This window comes from Jaculus jaculus, chromosome 5, assembly GCF_020740685.1.
Source record: "Jaculus jaculus isolate mJacJac1 chromosome 5, mJacJac1.mat.Y.cur, whole genome shotgun sequence".
Taxonomy (NCBI): Eukaryota; Metazoa; Chordata; class Mammalia; order Rodentia; family Dipodidae; genus Jaculus; species Jaculus jaculus.
Genome location: NC_059106.1, coordinates 18,383,360 through 18,407,530, shown reverse-complemented (window position 1 = coordinate 18,407,530; position 24,171 = coordinate 18,383,360). Strand labels below are relative to the sequence as shown.

Genomic DNA, 24,171 nt, shown 5'->3' with positions numbered 1-24,171 from the left:
ATCTGTCTGTAACTACCAGGTTCTGAGTTCAAAAACCACATTTAGGACTGTCCAGCTATACGTCAAGATGTCTCACAGGTAACATCCTTTCTTCTCTACACCACCCAAATGTTCTAATGTTCCTAATCTCAGGAGACAGGAACAAGACTACATGGAAACTAGAAATTAAACTCAATTACTACACCTAGTTACCACCAGTAATCATTCATCACTCCTTGTTAGTCCTTAAATATCCATTTTATTTTTAAAAGTGAAACTTGGGCTGGAAAGATAGCTTAGCAGTTAAGGCACTTGCCTGCAAAGCCAAAGGACAATGGTTCAATTCCCCAAGACCCACATAAGCCAGATGCACAAAGTGGCACATGTATCTGGAGTATGTCTGCAGTGGCTGGAGGCCCTGGCACACCCATTCTCTCGACCCCTCCTCTCTCTCTCAAATATATAAATAAAAACACTTTCCTTAGAAATATGTGCTCAACCATGTTTATTGCTACTCAATTTATAATAGCTTGGAAAATGGAACCAGCCTAAATGTCCCTCAACTGATGAGTGGATAATGAAGATGTGGCACATTTATACAATGGAGTTCTACTCAGCGGTAAAGAAAAATGAAGTTATGAAATTTGCAGAAAAATGGATGGACCTGGAAAGGATTATACTAAGTGAGGTAACCCAGGCCCAGAAAGCCAAGCGCCACATGTTCTCTCTCAGATGTGGATACTAGCTACAGATGACTGGGCTTCTGCGTGAGAATGAAAATACTTAGTAGCAGAGGCCAGTAAGTTAAAAAGGAGACATAAAGGGAAGAGAAAGGAAGGGAGGAGGGTACTTAATAGGTTGCTATTGTATATATGTAAGTACAATGATTGTGATGGGGAGGTAATATGATGGAGAATGGAATTTCAAAGGGGAAAGTTTGGGGGGTGGGGAGGGAATTACCATGGGATTTTTTTTATAATCATGGAAAATGCTAATAAAAATTTTAAAAATTTTAAAAAAAAGGTAAAACCGGGCTGGAGAGATGGCTTAGTGGTTAAGTGCTTACCTGTGAAGCCTAAGGACCCCGGTTTGAGGCTCAATTCTCCAGGACCCACGTTAGCCAGATGCACAAGGGGGCACATGTGTCTGGAGTTCGTTTGCAGTGGCTAGAAGCCCTGCTGCGCCCATTCTCTCTCTGCCTCTCTCTCTCTCTCTCCCTCTCTCTGTCACTATCAAATAAATAAATAAAAATGAACCAAAAATATAAAAAATAAAATAAAATAAATTTTTAAAAAGGTAAAACCTTCATGTACTTCTATATCAGACTTTCACTTTTAAATACCGTTGTATAGCAAAAATGCCTAAGTAGTAGACTGGAGAGGTTAGCGGTTAAGGCACTTGCATGCAAAGCCTAAGATCCTAGGTTTGACTCCCCAGGCCCCATATAAGCCAGATGCACAAGGTAGTCTGGAGTTCATTTACAGTGACTGGAGGCCTTGACACGCCTATTTTATCGGCCTCTTCTTCTGTCTATCTCTCTTTTTCTCCTTCCTTCTCATTCATAAATAAATAACTTACATTAAAAAACCTAAGAAATGGTAGATCATGTTAACTGACTCAATGAGGATGTGATGAGTTATTAGAACCCAGAATATGGAAACTGACAACTACATATTTTTCTTTAAGAAAATAGTAAGGAAAAAAGATAAAATACATATACAGAGAACTATGGATCAAAAGACTTAACAAAGTCCAATGACTAAATTTTATTTTAATATATATTCAATGAGGTTTACCAACATAGGAACTAAACAGAAATTTACCATGGATTAACTAGATATTAGGTTTACATGATGAGGAGATAGATAAGTACTTGTGATTTACTGTATAATCGTTAGAGAAAAAGGAACTAAAAAGATTATCTACAGGTAGGTCGCTGTCAGGACTAAGTGATGGGCATACTGGGGTCTTTTAATATTTTTATAATAAAATTTTAATGCATATATGTGTGAACATGGGCACAGAGTCCTCATTTCTCTTTCCCCACTGCCACCATGGTCATCTAAGTCAATGACACCCATGCTGTCGCTCGCGTTTCCACAATCACAGTACTTCCCTCAAACAACTTGTCATTATTGAAAGAACTGCAGCAGTTTCTTACCTGGTTAAGGTCAGAGAAACCCTGCAGTACTAAGAATGCTCCCACACAGATACATAAATTCAAATGCAGAAAGCTAAGTCACTGAGTAACACTGCAGAGTTAAACACAACACAGACCTAATCCAACAAGCAAAGGCAGACCTGTGATTGCTTCTGGGTTACAGTTCCTGGCCTAGCTATGGGGTCTCTGTAGTTCTTTCTCTATGCTACCCTCACTGGTTTGTGTTGTCCTTCACCTTTGAAAGCCTCTAATATATGGCTTCTTCGCCTAAGGTTGCCTGCATGTCTCACCTAGCTAACTCTGTTTCATTCGACAAGGCTCAGATTAATTTATTCTGGGCTGGATAGATAGCTTAGTGGTTAAGGCACTTTCCTGCAAAGCCTAAGGATTCATGTTTTACTCTCCAGGTCTCACATAAGCCCAACAAACAAGGTGACATAAGCATGCAAGGTCACCCCTGGGTACAAGATGGCAGGCACGTGTGTCTGGAGTCTGGCTGCAGTGGCTGAAGCCCTGATGTGCCAATTCACTCTCCCCTCACCCTCTCTTTCTTGCTTGCTTGCATAAAAAAAAATATGGAAGTCTGTTGGGCTTACCTCAGGAAACAAAAATAAAACATTTATTTCCCCAGGAGTGCTATATTCCTAAAGAGGTGAGCTATTCCTATGATATCAGGTCCCGAAAATCCTATGCTTTCCTCTTACTAACCCTGTTAACATTTGTAATTTCTTCAATGTCTCCCTTTCTTCTACACTATAAGTAGCCTTAAAAAGTCAGGGAAGAAAGCTGTTGTTCTTACCACTGTATTCTCAGTACACAGCAAAATTGCCAATGTTTATGTAGATGGTGGTTCCCATTAACAAATACAGTATGAAGGAAGGGAAGGAAGAAGTGCCAAGGAGAAAGTATGCCAGGTTAGGGAAGGTCAACATCAAAATCAAGATGGATGTGGTCAGAGGGACTTTCCTTTCGAGAAGACTAGGGTGCTGGTTGTGGACATGAACAAAGCAAGTTTGTTAAATTTATTCTAAAACTAGTATTATCAGTCACAAAAATTGAAACTGTACAATGAAGACTTACACAGTTGACTGTATAAATTATATCTCAGTGAAGAAACAGAGAGAAAAGGCAGGGAAGTAAAAGAGGAAAACTAGAATAAGAACAGAGAAAGAACAGTATTCCAGGTGACCTAACCTTGAAAGAGAAATGACAAATACTTGGAAAAAGAAGGAGGCCACTCTGGAGTCAATGTGGTTGTGACAGCAAAGCCCACCCCACTGAGGCCGTGACATCCGGAGAGTACAGAAAAGTCAATTTGCCCACTTAAATAGCTGGATGTTTTCCTTGGGCAGGTGTGTGCAGGGAATCAAAGACATAGGGAAGAAGAAATTTCTGTGGCTAAAAGGATGAGAGTGCTAGGTCTGTAACAGAGTGAAATGCCATAGGGCATAATCATTGAATAAACTAATTTTTGTAAGAGAAATGTTACTTACTTACATCAACCATAGAAACATACCTTTGTTGCATACGTAGGCTTTTCTATTGCTTCATCACCAATGAAGAAGTCTAGGTCATCAACACCTTTCAGCACCCTCCTCTGAGCTTGATCGCCTACTTTGGCTGACTCCTTAATAGCAATACCTTGAAAATAAGTTATTTGTACATTTCAAAAATTTCATTTCTTCAAAAAAGACACACTTTTAACTTGTCCTTTTTCTATTATAAAATGTTATATCCACTAGTATAACTAGAAAACTATTGAACAACAGTCACAAGAAACCTGTGACAATTTCATTTTACAGAATGAAGCCTCAATTGCCATTGAGAGAGAGGTCTCAAGTGCAAATACCAAGGAAAGGAACTACTATAGCAATGTTTCAGTTATACTTCCAAAAACTATGTAAAGTTGACTCTGAGTGTGTGTGTGTTGTAGTTTTACACTGGGCACCGAGGCTAGGGCCTCATGTATACACAGTAGGCTTATCCTCTATCACTAAGCTGTATCACCAACCCTTTTTTTTTTTTTTTTTTTTTTTTTTTTTTTTTTTTTTTTTTTGAGATAGAGCTTTACTAAGTCCTAAAGCAGGCTTGGGATGCTCCTGTGTCAGCCTCTCAAATGACTGGAATACAGGACTGTAACACCAAGCCTGAGCTTTAAATTATAATACCACCAAGTCAATATATACTTAGTACAAACCACCAACAACTGAAAAGAGGAAATCTGCAAGAACTTTTAAACACTATCTTTCTTCCTATCTTTACTGTATCATTACAATGGTCTAGTGATTTAGATGTACTAGGAATCTGTTAAAATTTCATCACATAAAATTTTCTCAATTAATTTAGGAAAAACTCACAATAATCACTTACATAATTTCACAAGTCTCAAGTATATTTCCAGAGGCAAAACCAGTTATGTGCTTTTAAATTAAATTACGATTTTTTTGAATTTTTCAAGTTAAGCAGCTTTTCTTTCACAATAATTATGTGAACAAAATTAAAGTGATCTGACATTCTACTGTTTCTTTCATTTAAGAATAACTGAAGGAACAAAGTTATAAATCCATTCTACTCCATGTAAGAGAATCTCTGCAGCAATTTATATTTTGTACCTAGATATCCAGATGGTTCACAGTACATTTCCTGGAAAACATAGACATGTGAAAGAACGTCACACTATCTCCACTGGCTTTCCAGGAGACATGCCTGTACTTATTAGTGACAGCCAGAGGCAATGTCTGTGTCTGCTGACTAAGAACACAGCAGCTGCAGCACTGAAGCTGAATGGGGGGAGCTCAAAAGTCAAAACTCAGCTCCCAGTATGCAGAGAAGTGCTAGCATGCTGTAAGTTCTCGTCAGAGAATGAAAACTTAGAATGAACATTTTGGCAGAGAGATGAAACAAAGAATGGATCTAAATGAGATGAGATCCCAAGGTCCAAATGATAAAGGTTATAAGGGCCTCCAACAAAAACTAAGCTCTTTGTGAACAGAAACAACACAGAACATGGTAGCAACACTGTAATAATCCCAATCACAACCACAACAAAATGTCTCAGATGTTACAAATTAAGTGAGCACAGAATTAGCATTACTTGGAGTAAATTATATTGATGCTTTGATACCCAGAATTTCACAACGTAACCTTAATAGGAACTTTTGAGTTGAAAATAGGGATGGAGTTACTGTGATGGCCCTGTATCTAGCATAGTTAAGACCCCTTACAAAAGAGGAAGTGTGGACAGAGACAGCACAGGTTCTAGACCAGAGCTCCATTAGCACGAGCATGACCCTTACTTACCCCTTGGCTCCAGGAGTTTAAGCATCTCGATATAAGCCACTCACCACTGGGTTTTTGGCATTTTGTTATAACAGACTTAGGAACCCAAGATAATGCAAGTGTACACAATGGTCTAACATTAAACACAATTGTAGCTAAGCTCAAGTACTAGCCCACAGAACATCTACATTAGCCAGCATCAAGCCAACACCAGTCATAAAATTCTTAAAATAGAAAAAAAAAAGTCAACATATTGATATATATCTGTGGAGAAAAAAATATAAATAACAGTGAACTTGTTCTTTAGTACAGAAATGTGTGTATGTATGTATGTATGTATATGTATGTGTGTGTGTGTGTGTGTGTGTGTATGAATGAATAAAATACAAAGGGCTAGGGTATAGAACACCCAGTGTTTGATGCTCAGTATTGCATAAACCAGCCAAGATGTGCATACCTGTGATCTCAGTACTCTAGAGATATAGACAGGAGGATCACAAGTTCAAGGCTATCCTTAGCTACATAGTGAGCTTGAGGCCATTCTCTAACTCAAAGGGCAGGGAAGCAGTAATATCACTAAACTAAATCCACAAGATTCACATTAATGAACTACTTCCATGAGTCATCTAAAATATACTTGATTTTTTAAAAGTATCAGATTTAAGCAGAAGCCTAAGTTAAGTTTACATATAGTCAATTCCTAGAAAAGTAAATTACAAAATGATAAGTATAAAAATCAAGCAAGTTTTCAGAAAATGAAAAAAAAATGTGTATTTGTACAGGTATGCACATATACCCTAAGTGCACTTCTCTTTTAGAGAATTTTCTCAGCCTATCATATTTCACACATTTAATAATATCCTCACAGGCTGGAGAGATGGCTTAGCGGTTAAGCGCTTGCCTGTGAAGCCTAAGGACCCCGGTTCAAGGCTCAGTTCCCCAGGTCCCACGTTAGCCAGATGTACAAGGGGGCGCACGCATCTGGAGTTCATTTGCAGAGGCTGGAAGCCCTGGCACGCCCATTCTCTCTCTCTCCCTCTATCTGTCTTTCTCTCTGTGTCTGTCGCTCTCAAATAAATACATTAAAAATTTTTTAAAAAATAATATCCTCACGACCCAAAACGAAACTATTCAGTGTCCAATTGAGACTAAATACCTTGTAGTCTGAGGCAAAATGTTTTACTCTTTCTCCACTGCACTGACTTTGAACCCTGATCAGTTTCTAATTCTAAATATTCATTTCTGCATTTCCTTTTTATTTCCATAAATGAACAATATTATAAGAATATATTTAGTCAAATATTGCTACAAAAAAATTAGTGATGCTCTTAAAATTGAACTAGCACACAGCATCCATAAGCATTGGCTAAAAAGGTTTATCATACAACACAAGACAATATGGCAGTAGAACAAATAGATAAGAAGTGTTATCAGTATAATCTACCCAAAAAAGATGAATTATTTGAAAATCTAAAATACAAGAATTGGGCTGGAGAGATGGCTTAATGGTTAAGTGCTTGCCTGTGAAGAGTAAGAACCCCAAATCAAGGCTCAATTCCCCAAGATCCACATAAGCCAAATGTACAAGGTGGCGCATGTATCTGGAGTTCATCTGCAGTGGCTAGAGGCCTTGGGGCACCCATTCTCTCTCTTTCTGTCTATTGCACTCAAATAAATAAATAAAAATAACCAAAAAATTTTAAAAAGTACAATAGTATAGTTAGGTTAAGCTATACTAATAAAGAAGTTCTAACCAACCAATGTGACAATTAAAAAACAAATAATAATAATAATAATAAACTTGGTGGGCATGGTGGTATACAACATCAGTCCCAGTGCTTGGGAGGGTGAAGTAAGATGATAACCGTGAGTTCAAGCACAGGCTTCATAGTTAAGTTGTAGATCAGTCCGACATAGTTAAGTTCTAGATCAGTGTTAACTACAGCAAGACCCACCTCAAAAAAAAAACAAAACAATAAGCAAACAAAAATTACTAACACACAACTGGTATTAAAGATAAGGTTAACAAAAATAGAAAACAAGGGGCTAGAGAGATGTAGAGTCACTTGCTTGTAAAATCTGACTGCCTGGGTTTGATTTCTCAGTACCCATGTAAAGCCAGACGCACAAAGTGACACATGTACCTGGAATTTGTTCATCGATCTGTTAAGTCTTTTTTTCTCTCTCTCAAGTGAATAAATACTTTTTTAACAGAACAAAAACAGTCTGAAAAAAAAACAGTATGCTTATGGATATTAGAAAACTAATAAGCTACTGAGACTGTTATCTCAAAGGTGACATGCTGTCTTCATCTTAGCATGAGCTGTCACTGGGAATGTCCACAAGGACAGGTCCTACAACCACCACGTGCATAAACCGAAGGACAGGCTCTAGCTGTATGCAGGGAAAGTTAGGCCCAGAAACTAGCAACAGCAATAGCCTCTAAGCAGAAAATACTCAATTACCATTCCTTTGCCTATTTTCTGTTGTTCTGTTTCCCTTAAAAAGATGCTGTCTAGAACTGGTATACATAGCAGAGCAATAGTCCAGAGATACAGAAATAAAAACATCTACAAACTGGCACACATTCCTAAGGGCTGATTCTGATGGAATGGCAAACATGGTTACTTATTTTACTTTGACTATGTGGAAAATCTTTAAATCAGTTAATTTGTAAATGAAAAGAAATACTTACAGGATGGGATGATAAACTGTGGTTCTGTATTTCCAGCATATCCTAGTTTTGTATACCTGCAAAAAAAAAAGTTATAAAATTTTACTAATACTTTAGTGAATACTCTTAGATTCCTATGTTATTAAGCAAAATTTCATTGTATATAACATTCCAACTTAAGTTCATATAACATCTATAATTTGAAATTATATCAAAATCATAAATGACCATAATTTTGTTTTTGGCCTATTGATTTGAATTGACTGATTTGGGTTTTTCAAGGTAATGTCCTGCTCTCTACCCCAGGCTGACCTGGAATTAACTATGTAGTCTCACAGTGGCCTTGAAATCATGGCAATCTACCTACCTCTGCCTCCTGAGTGCTGGGATTAAAGGCATGCACTACCATACCCAGCTTTGGTTTTATTTGTTTGGGGTGTGTGTGTGTGTGTGTGTGTGTGTGTGTGTGTGTTGAGTTACGGCCTAAGTCCATCGTGCCTTGAGCATGCTAGGTAAAGTGTTTATGACTGAGCTATACCCTCAGACGAAATGCCCAGAGTGCCTTCTTGTTTTCTTTGCATGTGTGTGCACACAGGGGCCAGAGGACAATTTAGATGACATTCCTCAGGAAATATCATCTACCTTTGTGAGACAATGGCCTAGAACTAAGCACTTAGGTTAGACTAGCTATCTGTACCATGTACTTAACCCACTGAACTATTTTCCCAGCCTCATGTCCATAGATTTTGAAAAGAATTCTACTTCAGAAACTGAACCTAGGAATGTCAGCACATGTGTGAAATAAAATATAGTAAGATAATCTGCTACCATCTTGCTTGTAATAAGAAGAGATGGAAATGCCCATTAAAAGGGGAAGATTTTAAAATGGTATATTGTGTAGCAGTAAAGAAATGGAGAAGGGCTGGAGAGATGGCCATATGGAAGATTACTTCTTTACTAGCCAGTAATATGTATGTTAAAAAAAAAAAAAGAGAGAGAGAGAGAGAGAGAGAGTTTGGACAGACCTATCTGAGTGAAGGTGGAGAATGTGTGCCTAGAAGATAGGGATTGTTACTAGAAAATTTCAGTGTCAGGAATGGGATACCTTCCAAAAAAAAAAAAAAAGACAAGATTTTTATAAAACCATACCTAAAACAGCATAGGTTGCTAATAGGAAGAGGAGCCTGAAATATATGATTTACAATTGCAACTGAACACACCATACCAAAGACACTTAACACAGATAATCTGAAACTGTTAAAACCAAAATACTCTAAAACAGGATGTCTTGCTTTGAATTCTAAGATCTTTGAAAGCAGAACAAAGTAATCTCTAGAAATCACTGCCTAACTAAAACCTCTTCGAAAGATAATCTACTGCCTACAAGATAAGAGTACAATCTTGTTGGTTTCTTCAAGATTATTACTATAAAATAGTTCCTAAAGGGCCCAGCAGATTAAAACAGTTGTAAGATCTTCTGAATTTTTGAGCTGAGTACTGAGGTACTCCATAATCAGCTCAAATTAAGATCCATATACGAAAAACAAGGATGTGACCTATTAGGCCAGGCAATCCCAAAGTGATCCAAATGCGAGAATTATCAGATAGATTAAGAACTTTGACTACTATAATGAGTAAAACAAGAAACTACCTGTATTTAATACCAGTACAATTCTTCTATTTGATAGAATAATTGCCACAAAATGAAAATTACACAAAGGACAAGTGAAATACTAAAGGTAAAAAACACAGTATCACATTATAAAAAGAAAATCACTGAATAAACATAACAGCACAATGGCAGTGACTGGGTTTGTCGCAAGAGAACAGGAGAAATTAGTAACTCTGAAAGGAGAGGGTTAAACATAGAGAGAGAGAGAGAGGGAATGACCTCAGTGATTCATTGGATAATGCCAAGTGATATATTTTAGGAGAGGTGGTTGAGAACTTTCCCAATTTAGTAAAAGGACTGAGAAAACTCAAAGCAGATAAGCACAAAGAAAACCATACTTCTGTATATCAAAGGTAAGCTATGGAAAATAAAAGATGAACTAAAAGTCACATTTAGAAAACACTAGAGAATGGTAGTTGAGATGGGATGGAGAGGATGGAGAGATGCAGATCAGAAAGTACACATGTTGTTGTGAGATGATAAATACTACAGAGGTGAGGAACAGCTTGGTAACTACAGTCAGTAGTAATGCACTACATATTTGAAATCTCCTAAAGGAGCTACTGAGTATTCTTATCACACATAAATAAAACGTAACTGCCAGGTAAAGGACAGGTTAATTTGTTGGTATATTACACCAGGTATATTTACAGTATCATGTTGTATATTTTAAATATATAATAAAAATAAGAGACCAAAACAAAAAAATACTTTTTGGATACATTTAATTTTCATAGTAACTCCCCAGCAAAATCAGTACAATCCTAATATTTTCCAAGTTGTTAAGTAATGGTTTGTATCTGTATAATTTCTATATTGCTTAGATTCTATTTGAGTCACGTCTTCCTCATTCTCTCTAATGAATAAATAAAAAAATATTTTTAAAAACTTGTTCAGTATAGAAAAAAAGTTTCTTCATACTAGAACAAAACCCAAAAAGCAATCCAGTATTAGGAACTCTTAGAATAAAAATGGCTAATTTGCAAGGAAATTACCCAAGTAGAGTAGCAAATATAAGGATAAACTCCAACTATTTAGAAAGCTTTTCCAATTCTGGACCTCCATTTTTTTTTTTTTTCAGTCCATGGAAGTAAATGTTTAATCTTACACAAACGATGGATAGAATACAGAGTGGGGACAACCTGGATGCCTATGTCAACAGAAAAAACATTCTTCCAGTTTTCTCAAGCCTAACTCTTAAAATCTAGAGAGAAATGGGGGAGGCATAGAATACAAAGGTGTGAATGAGCTGAGTATTGTGGCTCATAAGTTTGAGGCAAGCCTGTGCTAGATGGCCAGTTCCATGCCAAACTAAACTGCCCCAGCTCTACTGGGCTAGGCTGTCAGACAATCAGATACAAGTAATAGATGCTTCTTCTACCAATGATTAGCTTGGATCATATAAACATATCACTGTCCCCAAACATGCTCATAGCAGCCTAAATTCATAAGGCTGTCAAAAATTTAAGATATAACAGTTACTAAGTATGCAGTAAACATATCCTTTCCTGAATGACATTGTTTCTGCCATAGGACTACTATCCATCTAGCCATTCCTGTAATAATTCTCCCAAGATTTTTCAGGTTTTCCCAACCCCTGTGCTGCTACACCAGTTCATCGCCTCTAAAAACATAGATTGCAGCAACATTTGTCTCATGAAAGAAGTCTGTCAAAAAGGTCACAAAGAGCCGGGCATGGTGGCGCACGCCTTTAATCCCAGCACTCAGGAGGCAGAGGTAGGAGGATCGCCGTGAGTTCGAGGCCACCCTGAGACTCCATAGTGAATTCCAGGTCAGCCTGGGCTAGAGTGAGACCCTACCTTGAAAAAGAAAAGAAAAGGAAAAAAAAAAAAAAGGCCACAAATTACATGTTTCTATTTATGAAGTGGCCAAAAATAGGTAAATCCATAAAGATAGAAAGTAATGTTTACCAAGGTTAAGGGTAGATGGAATAGAAGGTTATAAACGGGTCTAGGTTTCTTTTTGTGTTGAAAACGTCCCAAACTAACTGAGAATGGCTGTATAACCTTGTGAATAATCTAAAGAGTGCTGAATTATAAAAGGGTAAATTTTATCATGATCACACAGCATGAGATCTTTGGTAAGCAATTTGCCCTGAGTACCAGTTCCCTCATCAATAAAAGAAAACAGTACCTACCTGATAGGATTGGGAATGCAATAAATTAGCATATGGAAGCAATTAGAACAGTGTTTGGCATATAGTATGCACTGTACACGTGTGACTTATTTTTACCATCACAAGTCACCAGACTGAAGTCAGCAGATACATGCTTCTTGTTCTCATAAGTCATGGCCTTGCAAACTGTCTACAACATAAATAACCCAAGTATAGAATTCAAAAACTTTCAGATCTCTCTAATTAGTCTCCAACACATCCTTTTTGCTATTTTTGTTGTTGTTGTGAGATTTCCTATCTAAGCAGCCTGATCTCAGATATGTAATTCTCTTGCCTCAGCCTCTTGAGGGCTAGGATTACAGGTCTGCACAACCCCACGCCATAGCTGTCTTCAATTTAATTCAATGCTAGTATCAGTTATGAAGTGCCACAATCTATCGCTCCTTCACTACATCATGTGCCACATTCCAGATATTCCTACCTCCCTTTCATTCTTCCCACTCTTCTTTTACCTGGTACATTAGCCTGATCTCTACCTACCATGATTTTCACTCAACCTTAAACAGCCATTTAAATCATATCATTTCCATCAGGCAGCCTTTCCCATTCTCCTTAGAAAATGTTAGTTTCCTTTTGCCTATGACTCCAAGAAAGTCTCATTTATATCTGTTAAGGCATTCAAAAAAAAAAATATATATATATATAGTTATATATATATATTATATATATACACACATATATATGTTTATATAATTTTCTTCTTTTTTACTGTTTTGGTTTTGATTTGGGGGCTGGCTTTGAACCTGCAAACTTCCTGCCTTACTTGCCTCACCTTCCAAGGTGCGAGTACTGGCATAAACTATCATGCCCAGCAGAATTATAGTAGGTTGCATTAGTTATATATGTGTAAGCTTCCTAAAGCAGGCATTATTTCCAGTGTTTTATTACTTAGAAACAACAAAATATTCAATTTATGTAATTACTTTGTAAAATAGACTATACTCCAAATATTCCTTGTTGTATCTCTGGATTAAAGAAAAACTAATTTTCTAAATTTGGTTTAAAATGTTATGTTAAAGCCAGACAAGGTGGTGTATGTCTCTATTCTAAATATTTGGGAAAACAGGAGTGGCAAGGTTATAAATTCAAGTCCAGCCTGGGCTACATAACAAGTCTGTCTGTCTGTCTCTCTTGCTCTCTCCCTCCCTCTCTCTCTCTCAAACTAGTCACCCTTGGGTTGGAGAGATGGCTTAACAGTTAAGGCATCTGCCTGCAAAGCCTAAGGACCCATCTTCTACTTTCCAGATCCCACATAAGCCAGACATACAAGGTCACACATTGGTACAAGACAGTGCATGCATGTGGAGTTCGATTACAGTGGCTGGAGGCACTGGCATGCCAATTTATTCATTTCTCTCCTACCCCCACATTAAAAACAAAGGTCAGTCTGTTGGGCTTGCCTCAAAAAAGAAAAGTATTCACCCAAATTAAATAAATAAATAAATGCTAGAGAGAACTTGGGACACAGCTTAGTGGTAAAGTTGTTACCTAATGTGTGAGGTCTTGGTTTGCTCTCCAGAATATTTACATAGCTATCTCTCTATCTTACACACACACACACACACACACACACACACACACACACATCAAATAAATAAAATGTTAAAAATAACACAATTTTTAAAAATTTGTACCCCACATTATTCTTCAGACAAAACACTAAAGAAATCTGATGAGCCGGACCAGGCTTCAAATAACACTACCTTAGTTATAAATACTATGTACTATTTTATTCCAACTACCAAGAAGAAATTTCAACTACTGCAAACTCAATAAAGATTTTAAAAGAATTTAACAGTAATATCAACTAGTAACTGGGTACATTCCTAAAAGACATTTCTCAACTCTGAACCTACTTCTTTTGTCAATACAGTTTGGGTTAAAGGATGGTGATACAGTTTAATGGTAGAATGCTTGCCTACCATGCCCAAGTCCCTTACTTCAATCCTCAATATCGGGAGAAAAAAGTATATACAACTTGAATATATTCTCATCAAAGGTATACATGATATAAACATGAAAACTAAACATTTTTTTAATGGTGGATTAAATTACTTCTCAAATGCTCAGCTCTGGAATTCTCTGCGGTGCTAGAATGGAATCTAGGGGCCTGTGCATGGTAGATAAGCACTTTGCCACTGAGCCACTGCCCCAGACCTCAGGTCTGCAATGTTATGGAAAGCATTATAGACACTTCACATGAGTCACTAGAGCAAATTTCACAAGTATACATTCAATACTATCTTAAATTGACTTTTCTTAATGATCACATAGTTAAAGAAAAACACCTAACAATCTCTACAACTTAAGTAAATATTTGTGTTCTACTATAGACCAATACTAAAAAACATAGCTGAGATTTTTAGTTTGAAACTAGCTTAAACCAAGTAAGGTCTTTTGTGCTCTAATTTTCCTTATGGGCTTTTATACCACATTTAGAAATGGCTGATTCATGTTAACTATTAATGACAGCATAAAGACATCCTTTCCCAAGGACAAGAGGCATCAAATCCAGAAGGATGCTTAAGGATGGAATACTCTGTATCAAAACACATTAAGTATGTGCTGGGGTGAAAAATTGGGTAAAAGAATACAGACTAATGCAGGATGTGGTGGTGCATGCCTTTAATCTCAGCACTCAGCACTGAAGTAGGCAGAAGTAGGAGGATCGCCATGAGTTCCAGGCCACCCTGAGCTAGAGAGAGACCCTACCTCAAAAACCAAAACAAACAAAAAAAAAAACAGACTACACAAAGTCATGGCTATTTCTTTCTGCTAGCAGTAAGTACAAATAAAGTTAATTTTAAAGCAACATTGAAAAGGATTCTGAAATAAAATTATCAAATTTTACAATAGCTTTTTAGAAATATAATAACATCATTAGTCTTTTTGCTCCAGTAATAATCACGCATATCCTTTGTTTTAAGATGTATAGGCCCAAAATTATACAACAACCAACATGCAAGGTAATATTAATCACTATCTTATTTAAATCAACAAATTTAAAACAGACCAATAATATCACCTTTCTCACACTGTTTAGTTCATGAATATAAGTGCTTGGTAAGCTTCTCTACATTTTGTAGTGTTAGTAGTTACAGGCTTTGTTCTTGCTTTTTCAGGCATGTAGCTAGAACAAACAGGTAGTATCATTAAGAAAATGGTTACAAGTTCTAAAAGAATTACAGGGAGCATTCAAAAGCTTCTATTAATCAGTGGAATTTTGTTGCAAGTCACTTACTGCTTGAAGCTACATTTTAACCATTAATACTTCTGCCTCTAGGCCAACACTATTTTCACTGAGGGGAACTGGAACCTGTTGGACAGGGAATCATAGCACTACTTTAAGCTCAACTCTCCTGATTAGAGATTTGGCTTCTGAGAGAACAGGATGAAGGAAAGATTGACTGACTGGTGGTGCAACACCAGCCAAATGTGCTCACTCATTCTCTAGGATGCTCAAGACACTGGATCACATGCCCACATGTTTTAAAGAAATTTGATATTCACTCTTTCTGCTCTTTGAATTTTTTTTTTTAACTAGCTTTATTTTAAGTTAGAAAGCATCACTGAAAATTCAACAATAAATTCCAATTCTGCTGGCTACTAAAATTAACCCCTTGATTGTCTCAATAACACAATCTTGAAATCTTTATAATGCCATCTAGAATCCTACAATCAGCGTCTAAATCCTGGCTAAGCCTCAGTCTCATCCCTTAAATCAGCAAAAACACACTGATAACATCCAACTGTATTAGCAAGGCCAGTGTGAGATTAAAAAATAAGCAGACACAAGACATTGTGTTCCTTTTCTCAGGAACATTAATTCAAAAAGAGAAGGAACCGATGATTATAATTGGACTGTTTTCTTGCTGTGTGCTAGACTCTGTGTACTGAATGCATTATAAAACTAAAATAAATAAGGTGGGTATTATGATTTCTGATTCAGGTAGGAAAAATAAGACCTACCAAGTTTCAAGTGTGCAAAATCATATAAGTAGGAAGTGGCAGAGCTTGGACTCACAACTGACTGCAAAGCACTCCCAGCATGAGGAAGGAGTAAAAGAGGTAGTCTTCCCCAAATGTGTATCTTCAGTCATCAGTAGTGTCAATATTCTATCACAGAATTTCCACAAAGCTGGTCTTGCAAAGCTGGTGGGCTACTTATAAGTCATCTAGGAAACTGGGCATGAAAGTACATAGGAGGCTGAGGCAGAGGGCTCCCTTGTGACAGAGGCCAGCCTAGTCTACAGAGTGAGTTCCAGGCCAACATGAGCTATTGTGAGACCCTACCTCAAAAACCAACCAACTTTGGATATGAAGACATGAGTAATCCCAAATTCAAGGTCAGGCTTGGCTATATAGTTGAAGGTTACAGTGTGTCTCAAAAACAAACAAAACTATACTCCTGATTCTTGTTTGTCCATCTGTTCATTCATTCATTTGCTCATTCAATGAAGATTTAAATTCCTTCTATGCATCCAGCCCTATAACTTGATCTCAAACCTCTTCTACATATATTTCTACTACGTTTCATTCTATAAAGGTACCAAAAGCCTTATTTTAACATTCATTCCTCTAGCTGAAGATTTTTATTTCATTTCCTATCAAGTAAAATTCGTTTGCAATCAAAGCTTTGCCACGTGTCTCAAAAGTGTTAATGCACATTACAAAATCTAGATCCATGTTATTTCATTAAATTAGACTAGGTGTCCCAAAAATGTTAATGCACATTACAAAATCTAGATCCATGTTATGTCATTAAATAGACTTCAATTCACACAGGAAGGAAGCAGTATACAGTATGTCAGGCTAAAAACAAGTGGGACCTACTTCCCTTTCAACTGAACATGTCTTCCTATTCAAAAATCCATAAAATATTCTGCACTGACTAGTTCAAATATGATGTTCACTGCAATGTTCCTGACTCCCTGACCACAACAAATAGTTATTATTGTTTAAAAAGAACATATCCTAACATTTGATTAACTGCCAATATCAGCTAGGTAATCCCCGACATTGGGAGGTCAAAGAAGGAGAATCACAGTGAGTTTTGAGACCAGCCTGAATTATATAGTGAGTTCCAGTCCAGTTTGAGCTACCAAGTGTCTAAGAGAGAAAGCCAGCTTCAAACAACAAAAGCAAGCAAACAAAAAGAAAACAGAGAAGAGTTTCTTCTTATCTACCACCTTTATTTAATGATTTTAGCTCTTATGTGATTAAGAGTCACAAGAGCAGACTATACTAATCATTTTCATTGTAATAAGAGTGACTGGCTTCCTGCTGGGTATAGTCAGCCTCAATGAACAGTATATCTCCTTGGCTGCCTGTAGTCATCTTCAAGTTACTAACCATGATTTGGGTCTCTATACTATCATAAGTTATCCCCCTCAAATCAAATTGAAACTGTCAAAGGTTCATTCATCCCTTACAAGGGGAAGATGCCACACTCTTCTGACTTGCTACAACACATCAGGCAGTAGCTTAATCTCTCAGAGCCTAACTTTTCTTGTCTACAGTCAGTATACTAATACTGATCAGGTTGAGGGACTTACACACAGCTTTTACAAACTGATTGCTATCATTGCCTGAGAAGCCCTAGAGAGGGGGGAAAATTATATTTATATATATATATATATATATATATATATATATATATATATATATATATATCAGACTAAATTTAAGCAAAGTTACATTGATATTCACTCTTGATATTCACTCTTATCAAGCAAAGTTACAACAAAATAGCTTAGGAAGTTACATTTCCAGAAAAAAAAAATACCAAAAGATTTCACTAATTAAGTGAATCAAACCCATATGGATAGAATTACTTTTATAAGATCACTTTAAACCAGAAAACAGAATTCTACTAACAAAAAACAAAGCAATGCATACATACAGTTCTTAAAACAGGCTCAGGGATCCCCACAATATAACAAAAAAGGAAAAGAACTCACAATGGAAACACACAAAAAGCAACTCCACTACCTACTAATTTACTAACACTAACAAAATAATTTATATTTTAAAATTCTGTTTCTTTCCTACTTATAAAATGAAGCAAAAAAATCACTATCATGGGTGAAATAGGACCTGGCAAATAAAAAGCCTGGTCACTATGCTCTCCACCAGACAACCTTTCCTTCTTAAAAAATAAAAATCCTGAACTGTTTTACAAGACTGGAAAGTTCATTAGAGAAAATACATACACAATCCAAAGTCAACATACGTATTTCAACACAAAGCTGGCAGGCGGGAAACTAAGACTTGAATGAACATTAAGAACCTGAGGTAGGATAGCTGGGTGTAGTGGTGCTCGCCTTTAATCCCAGCACTTGGGAGGCAGAGGCAGGAGGATCACCATGAGTTCCAGGCCGCCGTGAGACTACATAGGTCAACCTGAGCTAGAGTGAGACTCTACCTCAAAAAACCAAACCAGTTTCTGAGGTGGGGCTGGAGAGATGGCTTAGTGGTTAAGGTGCTTGCCTGCAAAGCCTAAGGACCCAGGTTCTATTCCCCAGTACCCACATAAAGCCAGATGCACAAGACGGCACATGATTTGGAGTGGCTACAGGCCCTGGCACATCCATTCTCTATCTGTTTCTCTCACACCTCTAATAAAATTAAATAAAATAAAAAGAATCTGAGGTGCATGTTGCACAAGCATGAGACCACCTCCCTAGCACCTGAATAAAAAGCTGGATGTAGCAACATAAGCCTCTAACAGCTCCAGTCCTGTGAGGAGTAGATACAAGAGAATCACTGGAGTTCACTGATCAGTCTAGCCAGAAACAACAACTCTGGGTTCAGTGAGAGACTCCATCTCAAAGAATCAGGCAGAAGAGTGACAGAGAACACCTAGTTCTCCACTGGTCTCAGCACACACATGTGCACAGGGGCATGCATCTGTGTACAAACACAGACATGCACCACACACACTAATACATAAACAAATAGCAATCACAAACACTTCTCAACAGCAACCTGTCATATCAAATAACATGCAAAGAAATATTTTTTGTTAACAAGGTGTCACAAATGTTTCTGCATTTGGAGATGGCTACAGGGACAGGCTGTTAGACATATACAGAACTCACTAAGAAAAATGAACTTTTCAGGTATGCTTTCCTGCATCCACCTGGCTTCTCCTTGCTAATTCCAAACAAGATCATCCTTATCTGTACTAACTTCTGGAATTTGGCCACAAATGAATAAAGGAGACTCCCCATTCACCAACTCCAACAAAAAATTTATGCTTACATTTTTAAACTGCTAAACAGTTTAAGTCAGTGTCAGAAAATCCTATCATTCTAGATCTGAATTTCTCCAAGGATTTTGCAAAATAAAGCAACTAGCCTGTTATTACAATCAATGGAAATGATCTGCCAAAATAGTATTTATCACTGAAAAACAAAATGCATGTTAAGAGGAGAAAATTCACAATGAAAAGCTTTGTAACCAAACCAGACACTGTTGAAAAACATAAGGAGTTCCCTAAGTCCCTTGAATGTTAGAGAAACTACAGTAAAAGGCAAAACAAAATTTATGCTTTACTATATATTACATTTTTTAATGCCTTAAAATTTGCTTTTCTCATAACTGTCATTTACTTTATTAGGCTTCTGAGGACTAAGCCAGGGTCTTGTGCATGACACTACACTAAGGTACGCTCCCAACCCATGTAATTTAGCTTTTAAGCAACCAGCCCTGTCAGTGGAAAACTATTTGCCCAAATATCTACCATTCTACAATCCTTTCCAATATATACCAAAAAGGTATGTACATCTGATAGCAATATGAGGAATTTCTTTCTAAATTCTATCCAGAGAGAGTATTTTCTTTCATGATTGGTGATTCTTTGATGTTGAATTTTGCTGGAGGATACCTAACGTTTTGAAATTAAGTCTAATGTGTCCTAACTTTTACCACTTCTAAGGCCACCAACAAATCCAGCAGACTGCCACTTACTGCCTGAATTCTATAACGATACAGAACTGGAATGCACACTTGATTCAGGTTATAATTTCTCACTTACACTAAGTGGTAACTACAATTAGATACCTGGGAGATGAATGCATTCTTTTAAAACATAAAAAGGAATGCATAAGTTGTATGGATATAGTTTGCACTTGGGAGCCATAGTTATTTTTTTTAGATGCAAAAGTCCTTGCTATGACCATTCTTAGAGATGTTATCTTAGGAGTCCTTGACAAGACTTATCTTCTATGCACAAACACCCTTGAAGGTGTAACTTTCCAGGTACATTTAATAGGCAATTGGAAAACCCAAAAATCCCCTTGAGAACTAAAATAAGTAAAATTCTAAACTGGGAATTCCAGCTGTGACATACTGAGTAGAGAAAGGGCCTTCTAATCAGTTCCTTTCAGGTAAGAAATGTCCAGTTCATCTCTGCTTATGCAGTGAAATTAATGTACAATGTAATGATTAAGCGACTGAGATATTAAAATAAAAACAGCCTAGGTACAGACTGAATCACTCTCTCTACTCCTGCTCACTCAGTATGTATTTTAAAATTCAAGGTTGCCCTTTCAGAAAAGAGGTCACTTAAGGACAGTTAGGCTCAATGTGATACATAATACACTCATTCAAAAATAACCAAAACTGTACTGCAAAAGGCGAAAACAACACACATTAAAAATCCACTTAAGATGTTACCATTTTATTTATAAGGGTGACAATTTTCACTAGTAGTGATTTCTATAGCAATGAGTATAATGTGGTAGTATTTGTCATTCTAACAACACAATTGAAAAGCCCTACTGACACTGAATTTACTTCAAATCTAACCCTAAACGTAAAATTATTCATCAGTCATATACACATACATACATACAGGTTTAAGAAAGTTAAACTGGATTAAAAGAAATATATAGAAATTCCATGGCTACACTAAGCTAGTATTTCCAAGGGAAATTAACGAAAAGTCCATTGATAACCTCAGCCTGAGTAGAATCTTGGAAACTGCCGCTGTCCTAAAGGTAAGAGATAAAGGTAATGACAGAAATTTTCTATATGCTAAGTAGTGAAGAGGAAAGGCATCTTTGTAACTGGTAGATGATGACTAATAAAGGGAAAGCAGAGTTGGCAATCACCCCTACCTACCTTCAGAAACTGGGCTGTTTGGGGGATTAAAGGGATGCAATCAGCATATGTTCCCCTGCATCATCCCCCCCCTGCAAAGAAATTCTAATATTTCAGCCCAGAATTCCATTAGAGATATACAGTCTCCTCTCTAGGTCACTATAAAAGGTGTGTTATAGCTCTCTAAAATGTCTATTACTCGGAAAAAAAAACTACTTTACAGCTATCCTTTATTTTAACAAGCTTCATGTCATATCCATCACAAACAAGAACTTCAGACTAGACACATTCCTTTCTACCTCGCTTCAGCTGTCAGGGAATGAATGTATACGACCTTAGTTTATTTTCCAGAGTGCACCTTCCCTTCCCTTCCCTCTCTGTGAACACAAGAACATTGACAGAGTTCAAACCAACTGATATCTAGCTAGCACCAGTCACACAGCCACTGTGCAACCTGCTTAATTTTTAAAGTTGTAATAAGATGTGCTCACGTTGGACACGAAAAACTACCTTATAAGGCCATAAAAGCCTGAAAGCAGGAAGCGGCTTTGACAAAACTAAGGAAGTTGCAGCGCGCTTGCTCACTGGGGAGGGGGGGGGGACTTTTTTTGAAGCCAGAGAAGTAACCCATGACATCTTTCTCGAATTAAAATGTGACTCCCTTCACCGGTTTAAAAAAAATTTTTTTAAGACACCGGGGGAAGATGGAAACGATCGCCAAAGGGGAGTCGAAAAGAGGTGGGTGGGTCTATTATATGCAATGCCCATCCTAGGTGCCCACGGTCAGAGCCTGAGCAGTCCGTTTCCCCACCCACACCCAGGACCCGGAGTTGTCACAGCAATGTGACAAAACCTTCCGAAGGAGCGCTGCTCTTCCTCGCCCTTCCGCCAGGCCGCTGCCCGGGGTCCCCGAGCCCGGCGACTGCAAGCCAGGTTCCGGGGAGGCGAGGCCAGCAAGGCGACCCGGGCTCTCCTCGTGGGTAGCGGGGCGACGAGGGCCTGGGCTAGGGGTCGCGCGTGGGGCGGGGGGCCCGCGGGAACCGAGCAAGGGGGCACCGCGGCGCCCGGCCCCAGCCCTCGCGGAGCCCAAGGGCGCCTTCGCCCCATTCATCCGCCCCTTCTCCTCCCCGGCCCGCCGCCGTCCTCCCCGCCTCCGTGCAAGCCCGCGCCGGCCCCGCGTACCCCGTGCCACAGTCCACCACGCAGGCCGGCAGCCGCCCCGCCATCTTCCTCCGTCTCGCTCCGTGCTGCTGCTTGCGGCCAGGGATTGGGCGGCAGGACAGCGGCAGGCTGTGCGACCATCCACGAGCCCGGGGACGCCCTCTGTCCGCGGGGAGGGGACGCCCAGGCCAGGAGCGAGAGAGCAGCAGGCTGGGTCAGCGGCCACCACTTCCGCAACCCGGGCTGGCTAGCAGGCAGGCAGTCCCCGCCCTGCCCCGCCGCGGCCTCCTCCTCCCGGCTCTCGCCCTTCCCTCCTCCTCACTCCCGCCCCCACCCGACAACTTCTTCTTCTTTCCCCCCCTCGCGCCGCCTTTCGCCGGAAAGCCAAGATGGCCGCCGGTGCCGACGCCCCGGGCTGAGAGCGCTCCCACTTCCGCTTCCGGGTGGGCGGGACGAGCGTGCTTGCGCATGCGCCGCGGGGTGGCGGCGGCAGGGGCGCCGGTGGACTGTAGCTCCGGTCCCGATTTTCGGAAAATCTGCTTCGAGTTTTCAAGGCAAAGTAGATTCGGGGAACTCCGCCCGAGCTTCTATTTCTGGTTTATTTGTGGGTTTGGTTTTTTTTGTGTTTTTTTTTAATCCATCGTCTTGGGGTTTCAGTTGCTTCTGTGCTAGGTTGAGGAAGAAATAGAAGCGGAGTCTCGCAGCCATGAAAAATCTTCCAAGGCCCGAGGGGAAACAGCTTCATTGAAAACGTGGTCAACGAGGTGCAGTCGTTCTTAGCGCTTGGGTGGGACGCAAGAACGAGGATGCACAGCTGGAAAACAGGAGGGACAAAAGAATGCACCTTGGCCCTTGGCTTTGTTCTGAGGTTTTTATAAAGTTACACGTTTGCATCGTAGATTGCAGTTGCACCGGGCTCCTGGAGCTGTGCTTTGCAGTTCTCTATTGTATATGGTTTGCACAAGTAGATTTTTATTCAGGATTTAGAGGTGAGGACTCCCTTCAGGAGTAGTGGATTCTACTTTGAACATAGTACCACCAATAAATGAGTTTTTTAACAACAACAAAAGGTGGTGGGTGGGTGTGTGTGTTTTCCATTGCAAACCTAAATGCCTGAAATAATGTCTTAAAAACTTTAGTGTGCACCAGTCACCTGGAATGCTTGTTAAATGCTTTGCTGGGTCACATCCCCAGAGTGTTCAGTCTGCCTGCAATGGAGCATAAGATTTTGCATTTCCAACAAGCTCCTAGGTTCCCACATAAATAACGAAGATTAATAGCTGTCTTCTCCATCAGGTTTGTCTTCTGATAAGCCATCTGATCTTTGTAATAAAGTTACTTTCCTTAAGCAAGGATGCCCTAGTAAAAATGGCACAGTCTAGTGTTAAGCTGACTTGGGGTGTGAAATATTGCTTTTAAGTTCATTTTTAACAATATTCATGGGTTTGCTAGAAAAGTATTTCTCACCTGCTGTTATGGCAGAGAACACGCTGACCCTGAATATAGTGGGATAGGGAATAGATAAGCTGTCATTCTTAGGTTGGTGGAGAGCCAGACAAATTGTATTAAGGGCGGTAGAAATGTGTTGAGGACCATGAGAAACGGGGTTGAGTAGTGGGAGAACTCGAGAGAGGTGGAAGATGGAAGTTTCTTCTTTCCAAGTAGCACTTGAAAGCTAGAGCCTACAGGTGGTAGGTGATAAAGGAAGGATGAATGAAGCTCCCAGGAAGAAACAGCAGGTAGGGGGAGGGGAAGCTTGGCTTCTTTCCCAACTTGAAGTGGTTTAAATGAAGACAGCCAGGGAAGTCACAATGAGAAGTGAAGCCTGAGAGATAAGGAAGTGTGAAACAATGCAGAAATTTGGAGAGTACTCTACTCAACTTAAAGTTTATTCTAAAAGCAACTTAAACATCACCAAAAGAATTCAAGAAAATAAGGTTGTT

General features: G+C 38.8%; 1 protein-coding gene across 1 annotated transcript in view; it reads right to left on the bottom strand.

Moving 5' to 3' along the window:
* The window catches only part of Actr3 (actin related protein 3), a 51,799-nt gene extending 29,321 nt beyond the window's left edge, over positions 1-22,478 (bottom strand). The window contains exons 1-3 of the mRNA XM_004659728.3: positions 22,250-22,478; positions 8,115-8,170; positions 3,657-3,781 (exon numbers count right to left, since the gene is read on the bottom strand). Coding sequence (XP_004659785.1) covers positions 3,657-3,781; positions 8,115-8,170; positions 22,250-22,293 — 225 coding nt within the window. The 5' untranslated portion in view covers positions 22,294-22,478. The remainder of the gene's footprint in view (positions 1-3,656; positions 3,782-8,114; positions 8,171-22,249) is intronic.
* Between the last annotated feature and the right edge of the window lie 1,693 nt (positions 22,479-24,171).